This window comes from Aureobasidium namibiae (assembly GCF_000721765.1).
Source record: "Aureobasidium namibiae CBS 147.97 unplaced genomic scaffold scaffold_2, whole genome shotgun sequence".
NCBI classification, from domain to species: domain Eukaryota; kingdom Fungi; phylum Ascomycota; class Dothideomycetes; order Dothideales; family Saccotheciaceae; genus Aureobasidium; species Aureobasidium namibiae.
The window spans coordinates 164,067-190,926 of record NW_013581207.1 but is presented as its reverse complement, the minus strand read 5'-3'; the positions used below and the strand labels follow the sequence as shown (position 1 = coordinate 190,926).

The 26,860-nt window shown below is 51.1% G+C and overlaps 12 protein-coding genes across 12 annotated transcripts; 6 read left to right on the top strand and 6 right to left on the bottom strand.

The window, feature by feature from the left end:
• Positions 1-264: 264 nt before the first annotated feature.
• M436DRAFT_69438 (uncharacterized protein) lies at positions 265-993 on the top strand (the record flags this gene model as incomplete). Its single annotated transcript, XM_013575674.1, has 2 exons — positions 265-445; positions 524-993. 2 exons carry the CDS (start codon positions 265-267, stop codon positions 991-993), a joined length of 651 nt encoding a protein of 216 aa, XP_013431128.1.
• Positions 994-1,013: 20 nt separating this feature from the next.
• M436DRAFT_38244 (cytochrome P450) lies at positions 1,014-2,552 on the bottom strand (the record flags this gene model as incomplete). Its single annotated transcript, XM_013575322.1, has 3 exons — positions 1,014-1,804; positions 1,855-1,984; positions 2,064-2,552. 3 exons carry the CDS (start codon positions 2,550-2,552, stop codon positions 1,014-1,016), a joined length of 1,410 nt encoding a protein of 469 aa, XP_013430776.1.
• Positions 2,553-3,599: 1,047 nt separating this feature from the next.
• M436DRAFT_78178 (4-oxalocrotonate tautomerase) lies at positions 3,600-4,081 on the top strand (the record flags this gene model as incomplete). The annotated part of the gene is made up of 2 exons (XM_013575834.1): positions 3,600-3,725; positions 3,815-4,081. 2 exons carry the CDS (start codon positions 3,600-3,602, stop codon positions 4,079-4,081), a joined length of 393 nt encoding a protein of 130 aa, XP_013431288.1.
• A 194-nt stretch (positions 4,082-4,275) lies between these two features.
• Positions 4,276-5,028, bottom strand: M436DRAFT_37281 (uncharacterized protein; the record flags this gene model as incomplete). The annotated part of the gene is made up of 3 exons (XM_013575148.1): positions 4,276-4,449; positions 4,530-4,912; positions 4,980-5,028. 3 exons carry the CDS (start codon positions 5,026-5,028, stop codon positions 4,276-4,278), a joined length of 606 nt encoding a protein of 201 aa, XP_013430602.1.
• Positions 5,029-5,967: 939 nt separating this feature from the next.
• M436DRAFT_78177 (uncharacterized protein) lies at positions 5,968-10,409 on the bottom strand (the record flags this gene model as incomplete). The annotated part of the gene is made up of 2 exons (XM_013575833.1): positions 5,968-10,314; positions 10,371-10,409. 2 exons carry the CDS (start codon positions 10,407-10,409, stop codon positions 5,968-5,970), a joined length of 4,386 nt encoding a protein of 1,461 aa, XP_013431287.1.
• Positions 10,410-11,704: 1,295 nt separating this feature from the next.
• M436DRAFT_78176 (alpha/beta-hydrolase) lies at positions 11,705-12,883 on the top strand (the record flags this gene model as incomplete). Its single annotated transcript, XM_013575832.1, has 1 exon — positions 11,705-12,883. One exon carries the CDS (start codon positions 11,705-11,707, stop codon positions 12,881-12,883), a length of 1,179 nt encoding a protein of 392 aa, XP_013431286.1.
• Positions 12,884-13,369: 486 nt separating this feature from the next.
• On the top strand, positions 13,370-14,206 carry M436DRAFT_38324 (uncharacterized protein; the record flags this gene model as incomplete). The annotated part of the gene is made up of 1 exon (XM_013575339.1): positions 13,370-14,206. One exon carries the CDS (start codon positions 13,370-13,372, stop codon positions 14,204-14,206), a length of 837 nt encoding a protein of 278 aa, XP_013430793.1.
• Positions 14,207-14,960: 754 nt separating this feature from the next.
• On the bottom strand, positions 14,961-15,316 carry M436DRAFT_60254 (uncharacterized protein; the record flags this gene model as incomplete). The annotated part of the gene is made up of 2 exons (XM_013575520.1): positions 14,961-15,139; positions 15,190-15,316. 2 exons carry the CDS (start codon positions 15,314-15,316, stop codon positions 14,961-14,963), a joined length of 306 nt encoding a protein of 101 aa, XP_013430974.1.
• Positions 15,317-16,083: 767 nt separating this feature from the next.
• Positions 16,084-17,382, top strand: M436DRAFT_38785 (uncharacterized protein; the record flags this gene model as incomplete). The annotated part of the gene is made up of 1 exon (XM_013575418.1): positions 16,084-17,382. The coding sequence occupies one exon, from the start codon at positions 16,084-16,086 to the stop codon at positions 17,380-17,382; it is 1,299 nt and encodes a 432-aa protein (XP_013430872.1).
• Positions 17,383-17,758: 376 nt separating this feature from the next.
• M436DRAFT_37848 (uncharacterized protein) lies at positions 17,759-19,203 on the bottom strand (the record flags this gene model as incomplete). Its single annotated transcript, XM_013575255.1, has 2 exons — positions 17,759-18,916; positions 19,141-19,203. The coding sequence occupies 2 exons, from the start codon at positions 19,201-19,203 to the stop codon at positions 17,759-17,761; spliced, it is 1,221 nt and encodes a 406-aa protein (XP_013430709.1).
• Positions 19,204-20,004: 801 nt separating this feature from the next.
• On the bottom strand, positions 20,005-20,981 carry M436DRAFT_37839 (uncharacterized protein; the record flags this gene model as incomplete). Its single annotated transcript, XM_013575253.1, has 2 exons — positions 20,005-20,687; positions 20,747-20,981. 2 exons carry the CDS (start codon positions 20,979-20,981, stop codon positions 20,005-20,007), a joined length of 918 nt encoding a protein of 305 aa, XP_013430707.1.
• Positions 20,982-22,182: 1,201 nt separating this feature from the next.
• On the top strand, positions 22,183-26,428 carry M436DRAFT_78172 (uncharacterized protein; the record flags this gene model as incomplete). Its single annotated transcript, XM_013575831.1, has 2 exons — positions 22,183-22,197; positions 22,256-26,428. 2 exons carry the CDS (start codon positions 22,183-22,185, stop codon positions 26,426-26,428), a joined length of 4,188 nt encoding a protein of 1,395 aa, XP_013431285.1.
• Positions 26,429-26,860: the final 432 nt, after the last annotated feature.

Below are 26,860 nucleotides of genomic sequence, written 5' to 3'. Positions count from 1 at the left end.
TATCAGGAACGAAAAGGGAAGGATGAAGAGATGCTTGGCGGCATCGGAAGAAGCGGGGCAGAAGGTGACCCTGACTCGCATGTCGTCTCTCCCCACTTCTCGCCATCAATGTCGCGTTTGACAACAGAGACGTGATATAGCTCTTTAGTCTCAAAGGGGCATGTGCAAGAGCCCTGGATTTTGTACTTTTCTTATAAGTCCTCTCTGTAGCCCTAGTTTCCAATCGTAAATACTCCAACCTCTGTCACACACAGCACAATCATCATGGTCGTGCAACTCTCCTACCGCAAATCCCTCCGCTGGGTTCCTGGAGAACCCTCAGAGCCAACATCAACACTCGTACTCGATGTCGGCGATTTCTTCGTAGATCTCCGCATGCTCAAAGCAGATTCGACGATCGATTGGGCAATGGCTGGAAGACGAACAATTCTTTCCTCATCACCATGTGCGTTTTCAACCCCCACCATTTCCAAAGTCCAGAACTCGTAGCGCCAGGGCGATCAAGATGCTAACGATGATGCAGTAGAATGCCAATGGACAAAAGAAATCTGCTCCCAGAACACCGAAGCCCACGACGACATTGGTATCTTTGAGGATCTACCCAATGGCGACGCACTGGAAAAAGGGAGTATGCCCAATCCGGACAACAGTGATAAGATCCAAGACTATGAGGAAGTTTGGGGGAACCTTGATATTGCACCTTCCGAACAGCCAGCCTGGATTTTGAGAAGTAAGGATGGGAATGGGATTACTTTTGTGGGTAAAGTGGGAAGTTGGTTTCAGGTGTTGAGGAAGAGTGAGGGAGGAGAGTTTGCGGTACTTAGGGAGGAGAAGGTGGATGGAAGTTGGTTGCGGAGGTACCAAGTTGGTGAGAAGTTGCCTTCGATGGCAGAGTTGGGTGAGGAGGTGTTTAGTGCAGAGGGTTGGAAACAGGATACTGATGTCAAGGTTGGAGGCGTAACATATACTGTCTATGCTCTCGAAAAGGCATAATCGATAGATCTGAGCAAGATCTAAACTACCTTCTCAAACTTCAACCGACACTTTTGTCCCTTTGGTCGTGAAGAGATGACCTGATCGTCCAACCTCATATCCGCCTTCTCCTTTCCCAACACGGTCCTATACCCGCCATAGACCTCCCTGAGCAGAATCTTCATCTCAGCCAAAGCAAGGTGTTTTCCAATACACCCTCGAGCACCCTGCGAGAAAGCAAAAAACATACGATTACGCTCCAATTCTCCCTTGTCCTCCAGCCATCTTTGCGGATCAAATCGCTCCGGAACAGGGAAGACAACAGGATCCTTGTGCAGAGTAAACGGCTGGCAGGAAACAATCGTGTGACCAGGGATAAAGTAGCCATCCAACACAGTACCCTCATCAGGCGCATATCTCGGAAAACTCATGGGTATAGGTGGGAAAACCCTCAATCCTTCCTTGACCACAGCATCCAGATAAGGCAATTGATCAAAGTTCTTGTCTGCACTGCTGTTGATCTCGTTCCTCAAGCGCTGTTGTATGTGTGCATTCTCGGGCAATGAGATTTCGTGCATTAGGAAACAGAGGCCATCGCCAGTGGTATCGATGCCAGCAGCAAGGTGATCCATGCACTCTGCAGCAGCAGAGTCGCCTTCCAGTTCTGTAGCTTTGGAGTGCAGTTTCGAGAGCAAAGAATAGGATGCTGGGCTCGGTTTCTCTACTGCCGCGAGGACGAATTCGTTGGCCAGAGGCACTGATCTCGAGCGCTTTGAGTTGAGTTTGTCGAAGAAGGCGGCGAGTTTGGGTGCATAGTATTCCAGGTATGGCGCTTGAATCTGTTAGCATTTTGAGGGGAAGATGGACGGGAAGGATGCAAACCTCGCAGACTATCTGCATAAGACATTTCCGCCATGATCTTGAAGTCCTCGGGATCAGATAGCGAGTTGGTGCCATAAGGCGCGAATAAATGCTGAGACGCTCCATCCAAAGCAAAGCAATGCAGATGCACCTATCACCTCTCTGTCAGCACCCATTCCTCTGCATCAACAACATCCAAAGCTTTCCGAAGATCAAATGTAACAACTCACATAAACATCAGCATCACCCCCATCCTCCCTCAAACAATTCCCCAGAAACTTCTTCGCCCTCCCTCGCAACCCCTCAATAGTTTCCTCTCTCATAACGTTACTATTCGCATACCTATCCGCCAACACCCTCTTCCTCTGACTATGCTCACCCCTCGGCGGCATTGAAAACAAAGTCTTACATCCAAACTGCATGAACAACTCATAAAATTCTGTTCTGTCAAAGCCACTGCCGCCAGATGTATAGATTTCCTTCATAGCGGCGTAGGACGAAAAACTGCATTCGTTTGGGGAGATGCGGATCACGGGGCCATAGGTGCTGTGGAGGTCGTCGATGTAGAGGCGTCTACGGCCGAAGAATTCTGCGATGATGAGAGGGAGGGGGCTGAGGTTTGTGTGCCATGGTCCTGGGAGTTTGGAGAGGGGGGATGTGAGGCGGGTGTAGAGGTAGTAGGAGATGAAGCTGATAGGAACAAGGTATACGAGAAGCATGATTAAAAGAGTCGAAGCAGTCAATCGGTATTGAGAGAAAGAGAGTATGAGACCGAGATGTAAATTGCTATGGTTATGACATAGCTAGAACAGAAGGAAAGGTCAGCACGCAGAGGAGTCACTACCAACGTTGCAGTCCCAATCAAGCAAGTTGATGCGTGCGACACGACTTCCTTGAAGTAAGATAGCAAACAGTCCGAGAGCTCTTATCAAGGTGACCTCGGTCCGCCTATCTTGTGCGCCCTGCTTATCGGACCTCTCCGATGTCGCTGCCCCGGACTCGACTCCATAGACCTCCTACTCAATCAGCTACCTTATCAGCAGAGTGCGATTGGGATTGGAGAAAGTCGATGGTCAAATGGTCAGAAAACGCGTGGTGGCGCGTTCATAGTCATGAGAAAGATCAAAGCGGGAATAACGAACAAAGATGCCTCGGTAGACCCAGCCAGTCACGTGTGGTCTCGAGGTCACCACCGGATGCTATATACGCGTAATATAGAAAATGTCATAAAAACGTAAGGTTACCTATCTTCTATATATAATAATTTATTTAGCTGACTTAGCTATTTTCTTCTTAGAAATCAGAATATAGTTTATATAATAATAGATAGTCATTACAACTATATAGTATACTTAGAGTAATAGTAGCATAGCGCAATAAAATCGCGCTTAGAGGGTGTGTCGTAGCATTTAGTGTAAACGCTGTAAATGTAACGTTGTAGTACGCAAAGCGCGGCCCAAAGCCCCTTAGAATGAAATCGCAATGTCTTCTCTTGGCATCATCTGAGCCAATTACAGTCTGGGGCAACCGAGGCAAGAACAAAGCAGTAGACTTCCATCAAGCGTCATACTGCGGGATACTGCGGGATCGCGGGATACTGCGGGTAGTGACACCAACGCGTAAAGAGTATATAAAGTCACCAAAAGAACATCAAGAACATCCAAAGCAACAGAAGCAAGGACAATATTGAGCAGTCTTTTCTGGTCTCGATCGTTCATCATCCTTCGATACCCCTTCCATACCACTATCGAAACAAATACGCAGTCATGCCACTCGTCAAAATCGACATGATCAAAGGTGTCCGCACGCCAGACGAAATCAAACACCTAGCAGACGTGATCCAAGAAATCATGTTGGCCAAGTTCGCAGCACCACCTCGAGACAGATATCAAGTATGCATCTCCAACGCAAAATCGCATCCCCTTGCGTTTTTCTGCCTTCCCATCTCCCATCTCTCAACCACTGACCATTTCCTCAACAGGTCATCACTCAACACGAACCCTACGAACTAATCTTCGAAGACACCGGACTCGGCCTCCAACGCACCGACAAACTCATCCTGATCCAAATATTCCAGCAAGGACGAAGCACGCAACAAAAACAAGATGTATATGCAGCAATAGCAGAGCGATTGGAAAAAGAATGCGGAGTCCCAAAGACAGATTTGGTAATCAGCGTGGCTAGAAATGAAAAGGAGGATTGGAGTTTTGGGATGGGCAGGGCGCAGTTTTTGACGGGTGAGTTGTAGATGCTTTGAGACGGTGGAGAGATGGTAAGAGAGAAGTGAGGTGTGTACGAGTGACGCTAGCGTTGTAAATAATGCCTTGACAGCAAGAATGGACGTAAAGAAAATGTATGTATGCCATGCAATCGTCGTGAAGTGGATTGGTTGCATCAACCAACCCATCATTGCGTCTGTCTTTCCATCGTGGTGTTCAATCCTCATCTCCTATCGGGAATTGGTTCGTAGTCATCTTCAGCAGGCAAAACTTTGGCCGCAACTGTGATGCCCACCACATCCATCAACAGCACGATCCAAGAGATGGTGCACAGAATCCAACTCTTGTCCAACTTCCAGCCCACAAAGAATCGGTTGTCGTGGTCGAAGAGGAATGCCTGCGTCACCACCTGTCAGTGCTGTTCTTCCACATAATCTCTACGGCATAGAGACGCAAACAAGGAGGTGCATAACTTACCACAATCCCCATAGCAGCAACCTGACAAACCACCACCACCCCAAGCAACCCCACACACATCTTCCAGCCTCCCTCCCTATTACTGCGTCCCCCCAACAACACAACCCCAAACGCCACCAAAGTCGCCAACTCCAACACCACTGAAAAGTTCATCAGAAAGCCTACACTCCTCCACATGGAGCAGAAATATCTGTCTTCGCCATGGCAATCTTCTTGCAGCGGAAACGGTGTGCAGCCAGAGGTGAGAGAGGAACAGCGGCGGTGTAAGCCATAGGAGACGTGGATGGGTTTGTTGGGATGCGAGGGGTTGGGGGAGGTGGATGAAGGAGACGTGTAGGAGATCCAGGAGGGGAGGGCCATGGAGGTGAAGGTTAGGGCGACGGCTGGAAGGGTAAACGCGTTAGTGGGTGTGATTGACGTGCAGAGGATGTAGAATATGGGGGAGTGTACCGGCTAGGAAGACCCAGAGGCCTATGCCGTAGACCATTCGTCGCGTCATGTTTGGTAGGCGATGAAAATGACCGAGCCGAGGGTGTCTGAGATACAGTCGAGGTTGCTTAGACACAGTTGAGAGGGAGTCGAAGATGTGCTCTGTAGTCGAAGCCTTGTGAGGACGTCAAAGCCTGAGACGCAACCGAGGATGTTTGCTCGCAGTCGAGGACGTCGAAGCCTTGTGCGAGGACGTCGAAGCCTGCAAGAACGATAAAGACCCAAAGCACGTTTATCGCGCAGATTTGCTTGGATGTCGGTAAACAAGGACCTGCCTCCTTCATGCACGCCAATGCTCCATCGTCGCTTAATCCTGGCGCCTGCCCTGCTGCTTTATCGCTCGCTCGCCGATCTCGACTACGTCATTTTGCGTTTCTCCCGCTATACCGAGATGTCAGGGTTGGACTGTCGACCATGTTTTTTTGGGATTAGGCAGCGATACTGCGACAACTATGCGGTTGTTACGCAATTTGAATAACTCAGCTAGTGCATTGGAGTACGAATCAGTGATCCGCAGGATTTTAAGTGATTTGCTGCGACTTTGGGGGAGAGAATTGAGATTCAATAGATTTGTGTTGACTTCCTCGAAACAACACCTACGAACGCTTGCGTTTCATACCTATCATTCCCAAATGTACGACAGTTCTTAGAAAAGCAGGACGTCACAGAAACATGATGCACAGGTCAAGATGACATTGAATTGTGTTATTTGGAATTACTCAAAAGAACGAACGTCAAGTAAGAAAACAAAAACAATGGTATCATTCTATCCTTCAGAACCATGTTTCTGAACATCCTAACAACGCAACAAAAGAGAAAATAGATAACAAAGACCAGGATTATACATTATCAAAAGAAAACCTCTCCTTTTGCCATTACCACACATCCCAAATCCTCGATGGTTGTTCCGTTTTGCCTCTTGTTTCATTATACACGACTTGGAAGATTCTTAGTCGTGTAGACCAAATAGCTTTCTCAGACCCGAGAACTTCTTCTTCTTTCCGGAGGGAGTGCTTTGCACGGTTCCGCCATTGGCCGTGTGGTTCAGGTCATTGCCGCTCATGCTGCGGCGGTTGTCTGGTCGCATAGACCTCTTCAAGCTGGGAACGCCGTCACTGGTCGTAGGTCTGTGGTCAGTGGCAGCATTGCCATTTGTGCCTGCTGCGGGTAAAGGCCAGTTCTGTGGTGTTGTGCGTCTTTGCAGCTTGGGCTGTTTCGTGGTGGGGCTGCGTGGGAATTGCGAGTCGACTGGTGACTGTGCGACATAGGAAGAACTGTTTCTGCGAAGAACGCTGCCGAGGAAACCCTTGCGTCTGGTTGGCGTCAAGGGTGCCTCTGGAATTGCAGTGTTGCTTGCTGGTACTGGAGGTGCCTGGGGTACGCCTGGCTCACGACCGCCGTTCATGGCGGCGACGTTGCGTCTGGCGACTTCCATTGCTGCGTCAATATCTGACTGACTGGGTACAGCAGGCTTAGTGCTGCTTCTTCCGGCAGTCTTCTTCTTTCCATTGCGACCCTCATCCTCAGAGTCGGAGAGATCGGTCGAATCCGAGTCTTGACCTCTACGCTTGGGAATACCGCGGACTGGGGCGAGATTGGCAGGCATGTGCTTGGGAGGACCAACAGCCGAGTCTTCGTCATCAGAATCGGCGAAGCGACTGCGGTATGCTCCTCGAGGAGCATCGTCTTCGTCATCACTGTCCGCAAATCGAGATCTGAAGCCTCCAGATTTGACCTTCGGCGCAGCTGCAGGGGCAGCCTTTGATTTGCCAAAGCCAAAGCCTGATTGAGCCTTTGCATCACGAGAAGCTCTGTTGTTCTTACCGCGCATGGTGGGAGTGTCATCAACTGGTGCACCACGTAGAGACTGCCTGATCTTCTCGCCTTGGTTGCGGCCCATGAAAGAGCCTGTTGGGGACAGAGAGCGCAGACTGAATCTTCCTGATCCATTCTTGGCTGGCGACGCAACTTCGCGTCCACGTTCTTGTGGTGGGGGTCCCGCGTCCACCGAACCAGAGCGCATTGATCGTTTCATAGTGTACTTGCCGACAGAGTCAACGGTCGAAACCGAACCACGACGCTTGTTCTTCTTGAAGCTGGATTCCGAGTCCGAGTCGTAAGCTGGCAGAGGGGCGACAACTGGCTTGGTAGGCTTCTGTGCTGGCTGAGATCTGGCTGCTGCAGCAGCGGCAGAACCAGCTCCAGGAATGCTGATCGTGACGGGAGCCGACGCTCTCTTAGCAGGCTTAGCACCGGCATCACCACGCATCGAGGTTTTCATAGAACCTTCTGAGCGCATTGGTCCACCAGCACGCATCGAAGTACGCATGTGTGTCTCGTTCGAAGAAGCAACAGGTGCTGGAGGACCGCGCATAGACTTGCGCATCTGTGATTCGCTAGAAGTACGCTCCGACTCACCAGAGCTACGCATCGACTTTCGCATCGCGGGTGCACGCGACTCTTGCTGCTCTTCGGCTTCGAAGGGGTCGTCTCTGGTCGAAACACCAGCCGGTGCGAATGTGGTAGGGTTTGTTATATCCAATTGATCAACAGGCTGCTTCTTCTTCTTAGGTTTGGGCACAGATGCGCCGACAGGAACAGCAATTGCAGCCTCGGCCTCGGCTTCGAGCTCCAACTTCTTCGTTCTGCTCAGACTACTCCAGTAAGCGGTGGCAGAATTCCAGTCGGTATTATCTGTCATGAGCTGCTCATCGCTAAGAGCAGACGAGTCTGACAAGTTAGCCCTTGACGGGGGAAGGGCAGCTTGCGGGCTGACTGGAGGGCTAGGAATAACGGCTGCGGGTTTGGTCACAGGACTTTCAACGATAGCATCGAGAGAGGCGAAGCCGCCAGGCTCGAAGTCCTCTTCGGCATCAGCAAAATCTTCGCTTATGTCGGAGTCCGATTCGTAGATAGGCTGCAGCACCGGCGAAACTCCTTCTACTGAAGCCTGAGCAGGGTGCAGGACTCCCTCTTCATCGTCGCTTGAGTCGTTTTCGGATAAGAGAGCTTCGTCGCGAATTGCTTGCCTCGAGAGCGCAGCGGGCTTCTGATGTTCCCAATCTTCACCGTCCCAAGATCCAGGCATACTGTTGCGCTGCTTAAGCACAGGTCTCGAAGCGGATTGTACTACAGCTGCGTCCAACGAAGGTTCGGACTCTTCTTCAACACCAGGTGTGGGAGGCTGGAGAGCAAGCGCAGGCACGGCTTGTTCGATGGGGTTTGCCTCGGGACCCTCAACACTGTGGTCCAAAGTCGCAGGATCGTGACTAGAAGATGCCGTTTCGTCCTGGGTGATTGTCTTTTCGCCCTGAGTGGGCGGGTGGAAGTGTGTCTCTGCCTCGTCCTCTGAGTAGGCTGAGTCCGACATGTCGGCCGATGTTTCCTTGCTAGTGACCTGTGGAGGTAGTGGCTCAACCGTAGTGGATGGCTGAGCGTCGAATTTGTGTTCCTTCTTGGCGTAGTGTTGAGCAAGGACCGCGCCCACCAGCTGATCGTTGGAGGTTTCACGGTGATCGGGCAAGGTGCTTGCACTGTTTGTCATGCTAGAAGACACTGTCTCGGTGACTTTCTCAGGCTTCTCTGCTTGTTCAGGCTTGCGACCTCTAACGCTGCTGAATGATGGAAGCGCCGATCGTGGCTTCATGATCTCGTTACTGTCATCATTCGACCATGCGCCTGAGAGCTCTCTTCGCGCATTCGGATCAGCAACGGGCGGAACGGGATTGCTGCCATCCTCGCTGATGCGAACACTCTTCTTTACCTTGGCTGGCTTGATGCCATCCTGGGAAGCCAAAGATCCAGTGTCGGATGTTTCACTTGCTGGGGCTTTTGGCTTGCCATTGACAGCAACGTTAGGAGAGATATTCCTGACTGATGAGGCCGGAGACTGTCTAAGCGCGGACTTCATAGGGGAAACAGACCGAGGAGGAGGATGATGCCTAACGCTCATTGGAGTCACCAGCGACGAGCCTTCGACGAAATGTGCATGGACGTTGCGAGAAGGACTGGAGGAGCCGGCGCGCTGACCGTAGCCTCTAGGAATATCCAGACTGACAGCTCGTGGACGGGTGCTTTTGGGCGCAACGTAAGCCTGAACCGGTCCTTCAGATGTCGTAATAGTACCGGGGAGAGTGCCTGGGTCGGTGTCTCGGAGCGATCTGAGAAGATTGTGTTTGACTGGAGTAGTTTTCGGCTTGAGTTTGGTTTGAACCTCAGCGACGGCTTCAGCTTTGGGCTCCTCGCGAACCACAGATGGTTGTTTGTGCAAAGTACTTGTCGCACGAGGGGAGTTTGGGCTGTTGGAGGCAATCGTGCTCGGAGAAGGATTGACAGGAGCGAGAGAGGAACCTCCAGTGGCCTGAGTGTCTACAGGAGGCACGACAGTCGTCTTTTTCTTCTTCTTAGGCGTTGTCTCTGTGTGGATGGGTTGTGGTTGCGCGGGTTTTGTCTGAACGGGTTCTTGTGGTGCGGTGCGCATGATGGAACCTGTAGGGGCAGCGTTCATGGTGCCATTGGCGAGCCGGGCGCCTTCAGTAACGGTCTTCTTGTTCTTCTTGACAGGCGCATTGGCAGCGTTTTGCACGTCTTGCTGTATTTTCCTGGCTGCTGGAGAAGAATAGTCGAGAGCGGATTGAGGTCTGGCGGGCGAGGGGTTCGCACGAGGAGTGCCATTGCTGACCTTAGGCGAGGTGAACCAACCGACGCTCGAGTTCGGCCGTGGAGGAGGGGAAACGGCGCGAGCAGGGCTCATGGGTCGTGAGAAGTTGGTGCTGTCTTCCCTCTTCAACCCGGGCTTGGTTGGCAAGTTAAGCGTCCTTCCTGCTCTGTCAACACTGGTATTGCGCTGTGCACTCCTGGGAGTGCTCGGGCTGGGTAGACTGATGCGGTTTTGCACATCAAGACTTGCAGCTCTTCGCTGTGAGCGCATAACGTTCTGGGGGATGGCTGGAACTGGGGGAGCGTCTGGTGCAGGCGATAAGGCTCTCTGCCTGCCACCAGGCGAAGGCGATCTGAATGTTCGATCCGACATGGACGAACTACTAGTCTGTCTGACCATGCTGTTCCTAGGATTTCCGCCCATGATAGCGCCGCCTCCTACCGAAGATTGAGAGCCTCTCCTTTGCATGCGCTTGGTCTGTATATTTCCCACAGGTTCCGGTGACGACGTGAGAGATCGGAGAGCAGCGCCGGCAGCGGCGGCAGATAGGGAAGCAGCCGAAGGAGACTTGTTAAGAAAGGCGGCGCTCGCTGCTATTGAAGCGGACGAACTTGGAGGAGGCCCTCGGGGCAGCGGCTAGAGTTGTTGTGAGCAGGTTGTCACCAAGGTACATGATGTTGCACGGGACCAACCGGCTGCGAACTCGCTCGCTTGCGAGCAAATAGAGGCATCTTGATGACGGGACGTCAGGGACGTCAATTGATGTCTAGAAATGCCTTGTTGGAGATGGTGCGTCCTTGACGGACAGTTGCGACGAGATGATGGCTTCGAAAGGGCGAGAGAATTGCAGCGCGTCACAAAGCAAACATGACGTGCCTGGGGAAGTCTTGATTGGAGATGAGTCGGCGCCTGTTGCTGCGTATGAAGCTACAAGCTGCTGTGCGAGTCGTAAAACTGGATATACTGGCACACAAGAATGTCCGGGATGAATGTTGTGTCGGGGACGAGACGGAAGAGACGACGAGGAGCAAAAGACCCAGTTGCGCCGTTCCAACATGCCTTTCCTCCTTGTCTCGACTCGCATCTCTTAAGCTTTTGCAACTTCCAGCCCATGACGATCCCGCTGCCGAGAAAGCCCGTGCCCTACCGCTGAACCACTCTGATCTGACAACAAGACGGGCCTCACCATCGACGTCTTGCTGATGCCAGTGGCGCTATGAGGAATGTTGTGTCTTACATTTCCTTGGTTATGCTCTCCTCAAACACCTTCTGTCCATCATGGCTGATCTATATCGCTTTGACATGGTTGCTCTGCTCTCTTTGGATTGTTGTTAAATTCACGCGTCATTCACACATGCAGATCTGTTTGGTCTTGGCCGACCTTTGAAGCCTCTCCGCGACAAATTTGTCAGACTTGTGATTGCATGTTTTGAACAAAAGAGACAGTAAAAGCCATGAGACAGGCGAAGCGGAATACTCCATGGACGTATCACTGTGAGAAGTCTATGTAACAGCATGAGAACCATCAACAATTGTGACAAGTCGCAACCGTCGTGCTGGAATTGGTCGCTGATCAAGCCGTTGATCTGTACTCCATACGCTGCGCTCGTACCAGGTTGATCTTTGACAAAGCTCCTCCGAGGAAGCCCTGATACGCTTATGGCAACCATGAGGTTGTGCCATATAAAGACTGGTGGGTCCCAGGGGATATGCCTCCAAACACCAGGTCTCTCCAGTCTCTCCTGCTGCACACACCCTTTGAGATTAAATAGTCCGGACAATGACAACTCCGGTCATGTAGGTGAGCAACGGGCTATCAAACATCCGCCGAGGCGGTGCTTGTGCCAGACATCAACTCTTGTTACTTCGAGTCTCTGCACATATAATAGAGCAACCTCGGCAAAGCGGAGAACTGAAGCTTGTCGACTCCTCTCTGACGCGATTATCGTATTTCACCTGCTGCTTTTCTAACATCAACACAATCGCGCACTATAGTCTACGTACAACAATCGTCAGCTCCCTCACCATGACATCAATCGAGCCATTGCCGCTACCCCAAGGTCTTGAAGAATCCTATATTGACTGCACAGACTCATGTGGTCTTGTATTCCATGTCGTCTCCGCTGGACAGAAAGACAGGCCTTTGATACTCTTGACCCACGGCTTCCCAGAGATTGCCTTCTCATGGCGAAAAATCATGCCAGCTTTGGCTGCTCAAGGATACTATGTCGTTGCGCCCGACCAGCGTGGATACGGTAGAACCACTGGCTGGGATAAGCGGCCATTCCATGAGGTCGACCTGAATCAATTTACCATGACGAATCTGGTCAGAGACCTTGTATGCTTGGTATATGCGCTGGGCTACAAGGAGGTGCATTGCCATATTGGACATGACTTTGGCGCAGTTTCGAGCTCCATGGCACCGCTCATGCGACCTGACATATTCAAAAGCTGCATTCAAATGTCGCATCCTCATCACGCACCCCCGACTCCAGCCTTGAGTGTAGAGGCTTCAACGAAGCCTATCAAGCATTCTCATTCTGGCTCTGGCTCGAGTGCGAAACCAGACATTCAAGCAGAACTTGCAAAACTCGACCCACCTAGAAAGCACTACAAATGGTACAATTCGACTTCTGATGCTTCCAAGGACTGGGAGACAGCACCACAAGGGCTGCATGAATTTCTTCGAGGATATTTCCATGTCAAGTCAGCCGACTGGTATAGAAATGATCCGAAGCCTCTGGAATCATGGACAGCCTCAGATCTGGAAAAGATGCCAAACTACTACATCATGCCAAAGGAGCTTAGCATGCCAGAGACAATATGTGACTTGATGAAAAGTGAAGATGGCTGTGTAACAACCAAATGGCTGCCTGACGCGCAGTTGGCAGTTTATGTGCAAGAATGGCAGCGAGTCGGATTCCAAGGTGGACTGAACTGGTATAGAGCGCAGACCAGTTCGTCACAAATTCAAAAGGCGGATATGCTTTTGTTCGCAGGCAGAAAGATCGAGGTGCCTTGTGCGTTTATTAGTGGAGAGAAGGACTGGGGCAACTACCAGCAGCCCGGAGCGCTGGACGGGTACAAGGAAAGTTGCGCCGACTTTAGGGGAGTCACGTTCATCCCACACGCAGGACACTGGGTTCAGCAGGAACAGCCTGAATTAGTGATTGAGGCGGTGTGCAAGTTCCTTGATGGCCTGTAGAGCTGCAGGTTTTACTAGAGGTCAGATGAATACTTTGAGGTAGATGAATCTGCATAGGCGTTCACATGTTCAGTCGAGGTATAACAATGCATTGCGCACGTGCCATTTTCATGAATCTGGCCTTCGATGGTGAACAAAGAAAGGGAATCATGCGAACGGTCCTTCGTCAGCTCCACAGCAACGACCGGAAAGAATTATAGAGAAGACTCTATACCCATCTATCAACTCTTTCACTGCCCCATGATCTCTTCCAGTGGACTTGACTGGCTGAAGAGAATCGTGATCTACGTCAGAGGCCGTGTTTTTGTGCAAACCCCTCCAGCCAGCAAAGTCGGCCCAGACCCCGCCTAAATCCTCTTTCTGCAGTCATCAACCCATCGTCCATCATCCAATATCATCGGCTCTGTACAACCACGCCCTGCCTCCACCCCGGATCATTCTCTACTACGCCGCTCAATACTGATAACACTCTCTTCTTCGGCGACGATGGACTCGATGCGCAGCCTCAACACATCGCTTCCGCGCACCTCGCCTCGCCGTAGTCAGCAACCTCCGGAAGAACTCCTTTCTGCCTTCAAGGCCGCCGCTCTCTCCGTTACAAACCTATACAAGAACGCTGCGTCTGAACAGGCAAGATCACGCGCTGCCGGCTACCAGGATGCCTTGGACGATCTACTGTCTTTTCTCGACAAGGAAAACCTTGGCCTCGGCGACGGCGAGGGTTGGAGTGTGAGGCAATGGGCCACCGAACGTTTTGACGGTGCCCACTCGGCCGCTCGTGAGAGCGACGATGAAGAGGAAGAGCAAGAGGAACAACCAAGGAGTTCGAGCCCTGAAGTTGTCAGGAAGCCTGCTGCCGCTCCTGTTGCGACCCACGACCTACCACAACCTGAACCTGTCAATACCGATGTTTCTTCAGTCCAACATCAACAACAACCACAAGTCACCCGAGCGGATCCTACCGTCCCCCAGGCGGATACCTTCACCTTTCGCTCATCTCTGGCATACCCCCCTCCAAACCACGATCGGGAGGTAGACATGGATGCCTCCAACAATCCTCCTATCGACACGCCCAACTCTTCCACATCCGCAAACCCAGTGAGACTGGAGGTGCACTCCAGACGGCGGAACAACCACAACCGGTCGAATAACAACAACAATAATAACAACAGGATTGCATCCATCAACCTCGGTTCCTTGGGCTCTGGCGCTGGCTCCAAACGTAAGAATCTGGGAGACTTTTTCGACATCTCAGGCCTATCGTTTGGGAATAACGGCAGAGACGGGTCCGACCGTGGAGGAAAGAGAGGGAGACATGCTTGAGAGGCGGACCATCATTTGAACTTCGTTCGTTTTTGTTCTTGAAACACTGCATTACAACATACTTCCAAATACCCCAATACAGTTGCGTTGTTTTCCTGCGAGTCGTTCGTGTTTCTTTTGTTCTTTTTCTGACAGTGTGGAGGCAGCGATGAATGATGACATATCTTAGTTTAGACCTGTGTTTTGCGTTCTGCTTCGTTTTCTTGCATGTCCAGCGTGCAGCACACGGGATGACCAGCTGCTTCTGTTTTTGGTTCTTGCTGTTTCTTGCATACTGAATGCAGTATTGTTGATGTTTCCTGATCTCATTGCTTGCATGGGCGAATGATATCTTTCTACTATAAAATGAAATTCTTCCGATGTTCTTCTTAGCGGTTTATAGACTTGTATGCCCTTTTTATCAAACCATCCAACATCATTACTTGCCAAATCCTTGTCCCTCTCGGACTTTCAGCTCTGCAGCTGTGAAATTTCTTTGACTGACATTTTTGCATGTATGCACACCGGACATTCAGCACGGCAAGGCTGCTGACAGCTTCTGCATCACGCTGTGCTCATCTTCCTGCAGGTCCACTGTCTACACTCGGGCATTGCAAGAACCCGGTATGTGCACTCCCATAATCACTCCAACCATGCAGTACTCGACTCAGCAAGCTGCCTTTGGGGCCACATCTGCTTTTTTGTCATCTCTTAAGATGCCAATCCTTGTACTCCTCATAGCCTACTATAGCAATGGAAACTTCACATGAACGCCCTATACAGACCCAACCCTACCAACACCCCGCTCAACCCAGTAATCCCAAATCTCCTCGCCGACATTGTGAGTTTTGAGCGCGATCTCAGAATCTCCTGCTCCCGAGTACGGAGTTCGCGGTGCCCTGACCAGTAGGTATATGCGCCTAGAGTGCCAAATGCCGTTGCTCCTATACCGCTCTATCAGCAACGAGGAAAGAAGCAAGTGATGCAAAGAAGAGTATACACACCCATTACTCTACAACTCAAACAATCATAATCCGCCTGTTCTCTGGCAAGAACCTTTTTCAGCGGTTCCGGGTTTGTGTCTTTGGCTGCTAGTTGGTTGTAGATGTCTTGTTGTGGTGATTTTGACATTTTGGATTCTTTGCTGTGTTGATGGGTATGCAGTGATGTGGAGTTGTTTGGGGCTGATGATCAGATTGGTGGAGTCGATCGGTATGCAGCAGCTTGTATGGAGGGATGGGGTGGTTGTGGCGCAAGGGCTTTTGCAGAGTTGCAGACAGAGTAGGAGGCTAAACTACGCTGGGTAAAGCGCAAGACGGGAGGGCAGTGGGCGAGACACGAGGCCTTGTGGGTCTTGTTGGTCTTCTCCAAACTGCCCCCTTGTCTGGGCCGTTTGTTCTTGTTGCGCAACCACCGACCATCTTCTCTTTGCAACGCGACACGCAATTTCGACTGTCCCCTCGCACTAATTACCAACCTTGTATTAATCCTTGACAGCACTCACTCGTTCTTCTACTCTTGCTGTTTCTTCTCGTCTCTCGCTTTCTGTGTGTCTTTCTCTAGCAGCGCAGGTCGTTTATTACATTCTCTTGACGACTGCCTGTTTTCCCCTTCACCCCCTCTTGCTCGCGCCGGCCGTTGAAACGAACAACAACTCTCCCTCCCTTGCCATCTGCGCCCACCTGCTTCACGCCGCACGACCAGCCTCCCCAATTATTCACTGCTCTACCAAAGGACAAAGGAGTGCGAGTCAAATCCTCCTTGTCGCCTTTGTCTTGCTACCTCCGAGATTGCGACGCCTCAACACCCGAACAAAGACATCCGAACTTGCGACCATGGAATCTACCCTCTCCAACGGTGCGGCTTCGCTTTCCCCTTCCGCTTATCCATCGACCAAGATGCAGTATACTGACTTTCTGTATTCAGTGCATCCTCATGTAGAAAAGGCTCTGTATAGCCTGTTCAAGCGCGACTGCGTCGACTGCCCTGGAACCACACCTTCTTGCCCCTCATGCTCAGGCGGCAAGGTCTGCTCACTAGTCCCTCAATCTTGCGATACCTGCGCATACACAACTTGCGTCGCATCCAACAATGTACCTTCACATCACTCAGGCCCCAATGTCGGCGCCATTGCCGGAGGAGTCATTGGCGGTATTTTCTTCATCGGTGTGCTTGTGTTTGCGTTTTACTGGTTCGTCATTCGCCCGCGCCGCATCAAACTCGAGGAAGAATGGGAAGAGGAGGACGAAGCTGAGAATCGCAAGTCACACTTCAACATGCAGAGGTCGGAGCGCGCTTCGGTGCATACCGTGCATTCAGTCGCCAACAGCATCCTCAGCCGCGCTTCAAACTTCATCCCTATCGCCTACATCCCTGGCGTCATGAATAGAAACGGCACCCAAGAACATGTTCCTCCTGTCCCGCCGATTCCAGCCGCCCATGGCCCTCCCCTCAGCGGCGCATCCAACAATGGCGAAGCGCTATTCTTCCGCCCTGGCGACCTCCGCGATTCCACATACTCAGATACCTCGTCCCTGGATAACCGCAGCACCTTTTTCGGGCGTCCCAGTATTACCCCCTCGCTCGCCCGCAGCAGCATCGCCACATACCGCGACGATGCCGTCGTAAACCCCATGCCCGCACAAACCGTCCTGCGCGGAAAAGCAAACGTCGTCAGTGTGAAAAGCGGAAACTCTGCAACCCCCTCGCCACAAACTACTCCTGCAGAAGAACTTTCGAACCCGTTGAACAGGAGTGCCAGCGGCAGAAAGCTGAATATCGTCATGCCAACATCCAGTGATGCCGTCAGACCTGGTTCTGCGAACTCGGCGTCTTCGCAACAAACATTGAGTTCTGCGAGTTACGGCAAACCCACCCTCCTCACCCTCGGCGGCAGCAAACCAAAAGCAGCAAAAGGTCGTTTCCCGGTCTCCTCCTCCGACTCGCCCAAACCCAACATCTCATCACCATTAGCGACTTCCACAGCAACAACGCCAGATGAACAAGACGCCTCGCCCTTCTCTGATGCAGCGAGTATTACCCACGAAAACAAGGGTGCGAAGAGAACGCCTGGAGGTTTATCGGCTGTGATTGAAGAGACACAGAGTCTGAGGGGCAGTCTTGCTGCAAGGAGGTTGAGTAGGCATCAAGAGGTTCCGCGGGGCCAGAGTCCATTTGGGGATGAGCATGAGACTTAAGAAAGTAAAGGTCTCTTTGCTCTTTTCATGATTATTCGCTTTTCACGTCTCACCACACGCTTGTTTTTTTTTTCTCCTTTTCTTCTACGAACATTGGACTCTTCTTTCTTCTTTTCTTGGTTCCGGCGCAATGAGGAACAACAAAACATCGAATATCTTGCGCTGGACGTTTGTAGATGGAATTTTTGCTTTTCTGTGTATTGGCTTTTTTGTTATTGGCTAGCGACTTCTTTGTATTCACGCTTCTATCAGAGTCTGCAATAGACGATTTTTCTGTTTCTCTCCCTTCCAATTCCTCCTGGCCCCCTACCGTCCTTTTGCTTGGACGATTTTAACATGCACTTTGACGCACAGCATGACGTTCTTTTTATGCCCTTCATAGCACAGTGACGCCTTTATTGTTGATCCTGACCTCAAATCCTGCTGTATCTCCATCACCACTGCCGTCCCGTTGACCTTCGTTGGCCCATTTGTTGACTCTGATCCCAAAGCCTGCCTCTCTGACTGCTTTGACCCTGCCTTGTTTGCATTTCAGCGCTGTTTCTGCATCTGTATCTTTGTTGAAGCCCTGGATGGCGTGTCTGGAGATTATCAAGCGTAGAGTTGGGAGTGTTGGGAAGGGAGAGGGAAGTTGTGGTCGTGATGCCTGAGTGTCAGAGGTGGCAGAGGTGGCAGAGGTGGTGGAGAGACATGCAGTGCTGAAAACGATTGGAGTGCAGAGGGTGGTAGAGATGCGTTTGAGTGTCGATGCCAGAGCTGGATATTTCCCTTGTGTCTGTTGTCCCTGCTGTCCTTGTCCCTGACCTTGAGTGCCCACTTTGTCCGCCCAGAAGTAGTCGGATGGCGAATCAATGATGATGGCGCCGACTCTCCTTTTCGCGCTCCCGTTCTTGGGGTCGAGGAAGTACGTTGGTATAGAAGATACAGTGGCGATCAGAGAGGATAGAGATGTAGGTTGGAAGATGTGGATGTGGGAGAGAGCAGAGTGAACGAGAGATTTGGCGGTAGGGAGAGCGAGGTGGGGCGAAGAGGAGAGGAGATGGTGGAGCAGGATTTGTGATAGACGGGTGATGTCTGGGGCAGAAGTGACGAGCAAGGCTATTGTTGTTGGTGCGGTATGGTGGTGTTCTCTGAGATTGGTTGATGGTGGAGGGATTTGATGGTCTGGTTGTCCTGTAGTTGGGTTGTGTGTGGTATTTGTCTCGAGATCTGTATCATCTCCTTCCATTTGAGCTTCTGAGTCTGTGGATGTTTGGTCTCTGGCGTGGTCTGGTGTCTTTCGCGGCTCGTCATGCTCAGTTGTATCACGACCATCACTTCCCAGTACCAAGTTTGCGATCATCCAGTACAAAAGCTCAGTCTTGCCACTTTTTGGTCCTGGACTAGTGATCTCAATGATCGGAGGTGTGGGTATGGCAGAAAGGTTTGTAGGATCGAATCGTGTAGTGTAATTGGCGAGAAGCTTGTCCAAGGCAGGTACACCGATCTTGGAATTCGTTGATGGATTGTGTAGTAAGCGAAGTGTGGCCAGGAACTATTGTCATGAGATAAGAGTCAGATGAGAGATCAAAAGTGATAGTAATATCTGGAAGATATAGTTCTCGAAGCTTGGTGCGAGGCTGACCGACAACGAACATACGGATTTCCGACTCGATACAGAGCAGACCGTCCCTCCATGAGAAGTTCGAGAACAAAGTCAAAAAACCAGAAGACAGTGATTGTAGCGAAACAAGAAAACAAAAAGAACAAAAAACTCACCTCATCCAACCTCTGCCCACGCACCTGCCCCAGCTCCCTCGTCCCCAGATCTTCAGCAGACATACCTCACCACCTTTACCTTTTCTTCTCACAACCACTCTTTCTCCTTCTCTTCCACTACGCCCTCTTTCGCAGCTCACACACACACAAAATGGCACCCTCAACACCCACCTTCCACCCAGCCGACCTCGAAGCAAAAATCCTCCGCCTACCCACAGGCAAACCTCGCAAACCGCACAACCAACAGCCCCTCAACGAATGCGCGTTGATGGAGATTATGCAATTCAATTGCGATGTTGTAAAGCATAAGAAACACAAGAACGGGATGGTGGTTTGTGAGCCTATTCAGAGGGTGTTCAGAAGGTGAGTGATGTTTGGAAGGAAGAGGGAGGGTGAACGACGCGGGGAAGTGAGGTGAGGAAGCAAAGAGCTGATGAATGAACACAGGTGTAAGGACGGACTTACGGTTGAGACCACGGCTTGGGAGACGGAGAGTTAGTGGGTGTGTGTTTTGACGAGGGTAGTGATTTGGGCGCATGGCATCTGGGAGGGAGGCAGGCGTCACTGGGATTTTCTCTTCTTGTTTTCTTTTTTTTTTCGCGTTTTGAGGCAGGAGCGTTACGTGCATGGCGAAACGAGGAAGGGAGTAATTACTAATGGACTCATGCTTTTTGGGATTCACGAAAAGCAAAACAAGTTGGATCGGAATATGCACAGCAAGTGTGTGATTGACTCTTGGGGTATCTCATGTCTGCCTTTTTCGTCCTGCTCAAGTCCCCTCCATGCCCGTATCCCAGCCAGAACTCCTAAACTGGAGATAAGAAGAAACAAACGCCTCGCTAAAGATTGGAATTTTTGAACCGCTCAGATGTGGACAGCACCTCTTCCCCTGCGCCAGTGATTGCGGTCGTGATTGACCATCAATCCACCACCTCCACGAACCAGATCAGCTATAGCCGCTGCCTTGTCACTGCCTTGATCTTGCGAGTACCCATCCAACATGATGTCCCCATCTGCATCTCGCGTCGTCGGTGGATGATGGTCATCGTCGTCCAGCAAATCGGCGATAGTATCTTGCCATAGCTTGTCCTTGGCCTTGTCGACAGTCGGCTGGCGTAGACGGGCCTTGTTGGCAGCGGTAAGTTTGCGCAAAGCATGCTCGGCTTGAACACCTTCGTCTGTTGCGCGCTCGCGGATGCGTCGAGGATCTTGCTCTCGTTGTGTGAAGAGGGCGGTACTTTGCCAGGCGTGACGGCTCGGTAGCGGAGGAAAGTGTGAGGGTATGTATCCGTATTGCTGCGTCGCCGGAGTAGCCAGTTCATTTCCTAGCATGGGGGCCAGATCAGGTGGTGGTGCTTCTGAGGGACGTGGAGGTAGGATGGTAGGATTGGCAATGTCGTCTGGTAAAGCCAAGCGAAGGTGCGGATCTAAGTGATGTGATTCCAGGCCAGCTTCTGCGAGGGCAAAGATGAAGTCTTGTGGTATGGGCGTGATTCGTCGTGAGGCTGACATGGAGTCTTTGACGGTGCTGAGGAAGTTGATCATGTCTGGGTCGCGTACAATCAGCCGCCTGCACACACTCGTTTCCTCAGTTGCAGAGTCTCACATTCTTCGACCTCCGCGCGAAACATTTCCAGAGCCGAGGGTTTCACACTGTCATAGCCGACGATAGTCAGGGCGGTGCAGATAGACCGCAGTAGCTGTGCCTGTATGAAAGTCTCATCTTGCGCCGCGGGCTCGGTCTCGGCCGGCAGTTGTTGGATGTGGGTGAGACGGTGTGTACGCTTTACTGTCGATGTGGCCCTTGGTCTCTTGAGTGCATTCTGCTGTATCGATGACATGTTTTGTCGTGTGTTGATGTATACAGATGATGTAGCTCTTTTGTTAGTCGCAACACGCCTCGGAGCTTGCCGACGCTGAGACTCCGCGTTCAACATCCACTGAGCAACCCTGTCTCTGTTAGAGTAGTAACCCATCTCGTTGCAATCATCCAGAGATGGAATCAGACGTTCGAAGAGAGGTCAAGCCATCGATTGCGGACTTGTGCGACACTATGTGACTTTGTTCGCGGTTAGGTCGTCGACATGACGTGCAAAAGTCATTCCAGAAAGCTACATGCTCTCACGTCAATCGATTCGATACCTCACTCCGTTCGCTTCACTGCGACTGATGGCTCGCCAGTGCTGGAACCAGCCATTGCCCGGTGACTTCACGTCCTAAACAGATTATCTGGCTTGATCCCAACGCTGCAGGATGTGAGGTAGACAAGTCTTGCAATCATTACAATTCCCACTCCCAACCATGTTTATCTTTAACAAAGCACATGTATAGTAGATCGACTACAGCGTAGCAATGCCTAATCAAATCTCGAGATTCTTCTTCGTAGCGAATCAAATACCACAGCCTGGTGGCCAATTTGCACAGCAAGTCTGACATATTCATTTGCCATTCCACCCTCGAGATCCTTACACAGGACGTGCTAGTCTTGGTCCTTCTATCGATCTCATCTCGGCACTTGTCCATCTATCTTCGGCTGCTGAACGTCAAACAGACGCATCAATCTCGTACGAATCATGTTCTGTTAGCGGAATTGAACGGCCTCCAACACACGGACGTTGTCAAGGCTAGGTCGATCGGCACATGGCAAATCTGTCACAAACATGTCAACATCTTCGGCGAGATCATGGAAGAAACATTTCGGAATTGCCTTCGGAGACAGAAATCTCGACCCGGCTTTCGTGATTGGCTGAGACCTCCGAGCAAAGAGGAAACGCTTGGGCACTTCCGAGACCGCTCGGTGACATAGCCAATCATAGAAGAGCAAGATTCAACAGCAACTCGGCATATGTTCTACGTCGAACGCTTGCAACGAATATGTGGATCTGTGCTTGATAATTGTGCGGAAACATCTAGTAAGCAGTTTTTTGCTGTCTGCAATATATACCATGAGTCCCCGTCTCAAGATGGACATCTGCATCTGTGATTTCCATCCCCTACTATCTTTCAAGCCATTCCTAGGAGCATACGCTCAGGCTTCTGACAATGGCTGAAAAAGAGGTATATGATTGTATCCTCATATCGATCTTCCGAGCAAGTCATACTAACCTCCTGTAAGGTCAACGATCTTCCAGTCTACAGACCAGATGGTCGCCGCCTCGGTGTTGTATTTGAAAACATCACCGTTACTGGACTAGCAGCGGAGGAGAACACTGTCACAGATTTTGCTCAGGTTCTGGAAAACATCATCACATTACCCTACCAGGCTGTCAAACTATTTGCTGGAAACCGCCGCAAGAATGTCCGTAACCTTATTCAGGACGTCTCTGGAGTTGTCCGACCCGGAGAAACTCTGCTCGTTCTAGGAACCCCTGGAGCTGGATGTTCGACAACACTACGCGCTATTGCTAGCGATGTCGAATCTTTCGTTGGTGTGGATGGTCAGGTCGACTATTCTACCATCTCGTCTGCTGAGGCCAGAAAATTGTACAAATCAGAGATCGTCTACAACAACGAGGAAGACAACCACTTTCCCAAGCTATCTGTTGGAAACACACTCGACTATGCTTTGGAGTTGCGCAAACCGGCTAAGGATGAGCAATCCAAAGCCGACTTCAAGCAAAGCATGCGATCGAAGCTACTTGATAAGTTCGCAATCCCACACACCATCAACACAATCGTAGGAAACTCATTCGTTCGTGGTGTGTCTGGTGGCGAGCGTAAGCGTGTATCTCTGGCCGAAGTCTTGACGACGAACCCAGCAGTCGCATGCTTTGACAATCCCTCCCGTGGTCTGGACTCCTCATCAGCTCTGGCCTTCTGTCGTCTTCTCAAAGACATGTCGAGGAAGACAGGCATGGCCAACATTGTGACCATGTACCAAACGGCACAGTCCATCTACGATCAATGTTTTGACCGTGTTCTTGTACTTTACAAGGGCCGCATGATCTTCTCGGGAAGGACAGCAGCGGCGCGCCAATACTTCATTGATCTTGGCTACCACTGCGGACCTAGACAGACCACTCCTGACTTCCTGACTGCCGTCACATCCGTGACTGAGAGAGTTGTACGCAGCGATCACATCGGTCCTGTACCATCCACACCAGATGAGTTCGCACTAGCTTTCAGAGAGAGCACACTCTACCTTGAGTTGCAACAAGACATCGCAGCCTACCGCTCTGAGCATGCTTCTAACCCCTCTTACGTTGATGACTTCAAGACAGAAGTCAAGCGTGTTCGTTCATCTGGCGTTTCCAAGAAGGCAGCAGAGCCACACTCGCTCCCTCAGCAAATTGCTACCGGCATCAAGCGACACTATCAACTCACATGGGGCGATCGCAACACTCTTTACACACTTCTCTTCCTGAACGCTGTCAATGCTGTCATCACTGGTTCTGCTTTCTACATGGCTCCTAAGACTGCGACTGGTTCTTACGAACGCGGTGGTGCCATCTTCTTCTCCTTGATTTACTTCTTCCTCAATGCGCTGGCTGAGACACCCGCGACTGTTCTTTCTCGCTCTATCGTAGTCAAGCAGAGGAAGCTTGGTCTGTCTCACCCGGCAGCATACGTGCTTGCACAAACCATCGCCGATCTACCAGTCTCACTCTTCCAGGCCCTGGTGTTCTCGGGATGCTATTACTTCATGCTTGGCCTGGGCAAGACGGCATCTCAGTTCTTCATCTTTTCCCTCATCGTCTGGGTACACTACGGCGCTACCAGTGCTCTCTTCCGAATGCTTGGTGCCGTGGCTCCCAATCTCAATGTCGCACTGCTGATGGCTGGAGCTGCTATTCCTCCTTGTCTTACCTATGCCGGTTTCGCTCCTCCTTGGCCAACACTGCACAAGTGGGGCAGTTGGATCCGTCGTATCTCACCATCGCCTTGGGCTTTGGAGGCCTTGATGGGAAACGAGTTTTACGATATCACGCTCTCTTGTACCGATGCTCAGATGGTTCCCAGTGGTCCTGGATACAGCAACCTTGCAAACCAGGGCTGCACACTGCCTGGCAGTGTCAAGGGTAGCCCCGATGTGCCTGGCTCGACCTATCTGTCTATCACCTACGACATGTCTAGAGAGAACCTGTGGAGAAACTTTGGTATAATAATCGCCATGTGGGCTATCTACACAATCATTGCAGCCGTCGGTCTCACCTACACTGCTCGCGAGCAAGGTGGCGCTAGCGGCCATGTCTTCAAAAGAGGCGCCCAGACTGAGACCATGCCTACCACTCCCGAGAACTCCAGCCGCATGACCGTCGGTGAGGAGGACCTTGAGAAACAGCCCAGCCGCACTGTTCACGATCTAGCCCTCAATCCCGTTTCTTCTGCCTCTTCGGCTACTCGCGTTGACTATAACGAGAGCGACTATGCAAAGACCGACTCTGATGGATCATCATTCACTTTTGAGAACGTCAACTACTATGTCAACGTCGCAGATGGCGAGAAACAGCTTTTGCAGAACGTTTCTGCTTATGCTCGACCTGGTCAACTCACTGCCCTCATGGGTGCTTCTGGAGCCGGTAAGACCACTCTCTTGGACACCATCAGTCAGAGAAAGAGCGAAGGCCGTGTCGAAGGTACAATGAGACTTAACGGCCAGCCTCTGGACGATACATTCGGAAGATCCTGCGGTTTTGCCATGCAACAAGACGTCCACGAACCGTTCTCTACTGTGAGAGAAGCTTTGCAATTCTCAGCCGAGCTCCGCCAGCCTGCTGATGTCCCGCATGCCGAGAAGATGGAGTACTGCGAGTACATCATCAAGCTTCTCGAACTTGGTCCTATCGCTGATGCTCTCATCGGTACACCTGGTGAAGGTGGTCTCGGAGTTGAGGAGCGCAAGCGTGTCACTATCGCCGTTGAACTTGCTGCTAAGCCTCCTCATCTACTCTTCCTGGACGAACCCACTAGTGGTCTTGACTCGCAAGCTGCCTACAGTATCGTGTTCTTCCTCCAGCGTATCGCTCGCGAGGGCATCCCCATAATCTGCACCATTCACCAGCCTTCTGGTGTGCTGTTCGAAATGTTCGACCATGTTCTGCTTCTCGCACCTGGTGGTCGCACTATCTTCTTTGGTGAAACAGGAAGAAACTCTGAAAACGTTGTCAAATACTTTGATCGTTATGGCGCACACATGAACGAGTCTGAGAATCCTGCTGAGTTCATCATCTCCACTGTCTCTGGCGCCGACAACTCTGCTGTCTGGCACGACAACTGGCTTCAGTCTCCCGAGAAGGCACGCGTGCTGCAGACTATTCAAATGATCAACGAGAAGACAGCCGTCGCTGGCCAGTCTACTTCATCTGGTCACGGTCAATTTGCTATGCCCATCTGGCCTCAGATCAAGGCCGTTACCAAGCGTCACTGGACTACTGTCTGGCGTGACGGTAGCTACAACTTCAGTCGCTTCTTCAAGTTCTTGTGGTGCGAACTCTTCATCTCGTTCACCTACTTCATGGTCAAGACAGACATCCAGGGCTTGCAAAACAACGTCCTCAACCTTCTCATCATCGTTCAGATCATACCTGCCATTGCTCCTGACCTTCAAGCTATGTGGTTCAGCAAATGGGCCATATTCGAAGCTCGCGAGAGAAACGGTATCTACTCCTGGAAGGCTTTGACGACTGCCATGCTATCTGTTGAAGTACCCTACATGGTTGTCGGCTTCACTTTGATCTACTTCTGCATGTACTGGACGGTAGGCTACACCAATGAAAGCGCCATCGCGGGCTACGAGTACCTCCAATTCATCACCTGCGGCATTTTTGCTTTTACTTGGAACTTCCTGCTCGCAACCATGTTCTCCAACATGCAAACCTGCGGTCTTGCCTCTGCCCTCTTCTGGAATATCCTCATGATCTTCAACGGTACGCTTATCCCTCACGCCGCATTGAACGATTTCTACCGCAATTGGCTGTATTGGTTGGACCCATTCCGTTGGTTCTTCGGCGGCAGTGTGAGTAACCTTCTCAAACCTGTTCCTGTCAATTGCTCTGCGAATGACCTTGCTCGCTTTGATCCTCCTGCTGGACAGACTTGTGCGGCTTATGCTGCCGATTACCTCGCTCGCAGCACCGGATACCTGGTCAACCCTGATGCCACCTCTGACTGTGGATACTGTCCTTACTCGACTGGATCGGAGTATGCGGCTACCATGGACTATTATTACAGTCAGAAGTGGAGGGACTGGGGCATCTTTTTGGTTTTTGCATTGGTGTCGAATGTTGCGTTGATCTACTTCATTACTTGGTTCACCAGAGTCAGAGGCAGGAAGACGAAGAGTGCTTGAGTTGGCTGTCGGCTTGTGTTTTGAGCGTGTCGTTTTTCTTCTAACATCTTTTCAACATATACCCCGTAGACTTCCCATAGACGATCTTGCCTCCTGAGGCGAATCGATAGACAGATAGATATAGACATACAATTGATAATGAACCTACCACACTTCCTCGAAATATTTCCTCTCGTATCAAAGCTCAAGAATCCAGAAGCTGATGACACGGTATAGAGAGCTAGAGTCGTACGAAGTCTTGGTTGTAAAGACACCGAATCTAACTATCGCGACACGTCTCAATTGACAGGTAGCGTCGTGGTTGCCCTCATTCTGCAAGTGCCTGAAGCAACCTTGCTCTCCGCGCACGAGCCTCAGGATCTCGACCTACGTCATAGCTTCTTCCGCGGCGTGATCTTTCAATTTTTGCTCTATTGCAAGGAAGGTCTGAAA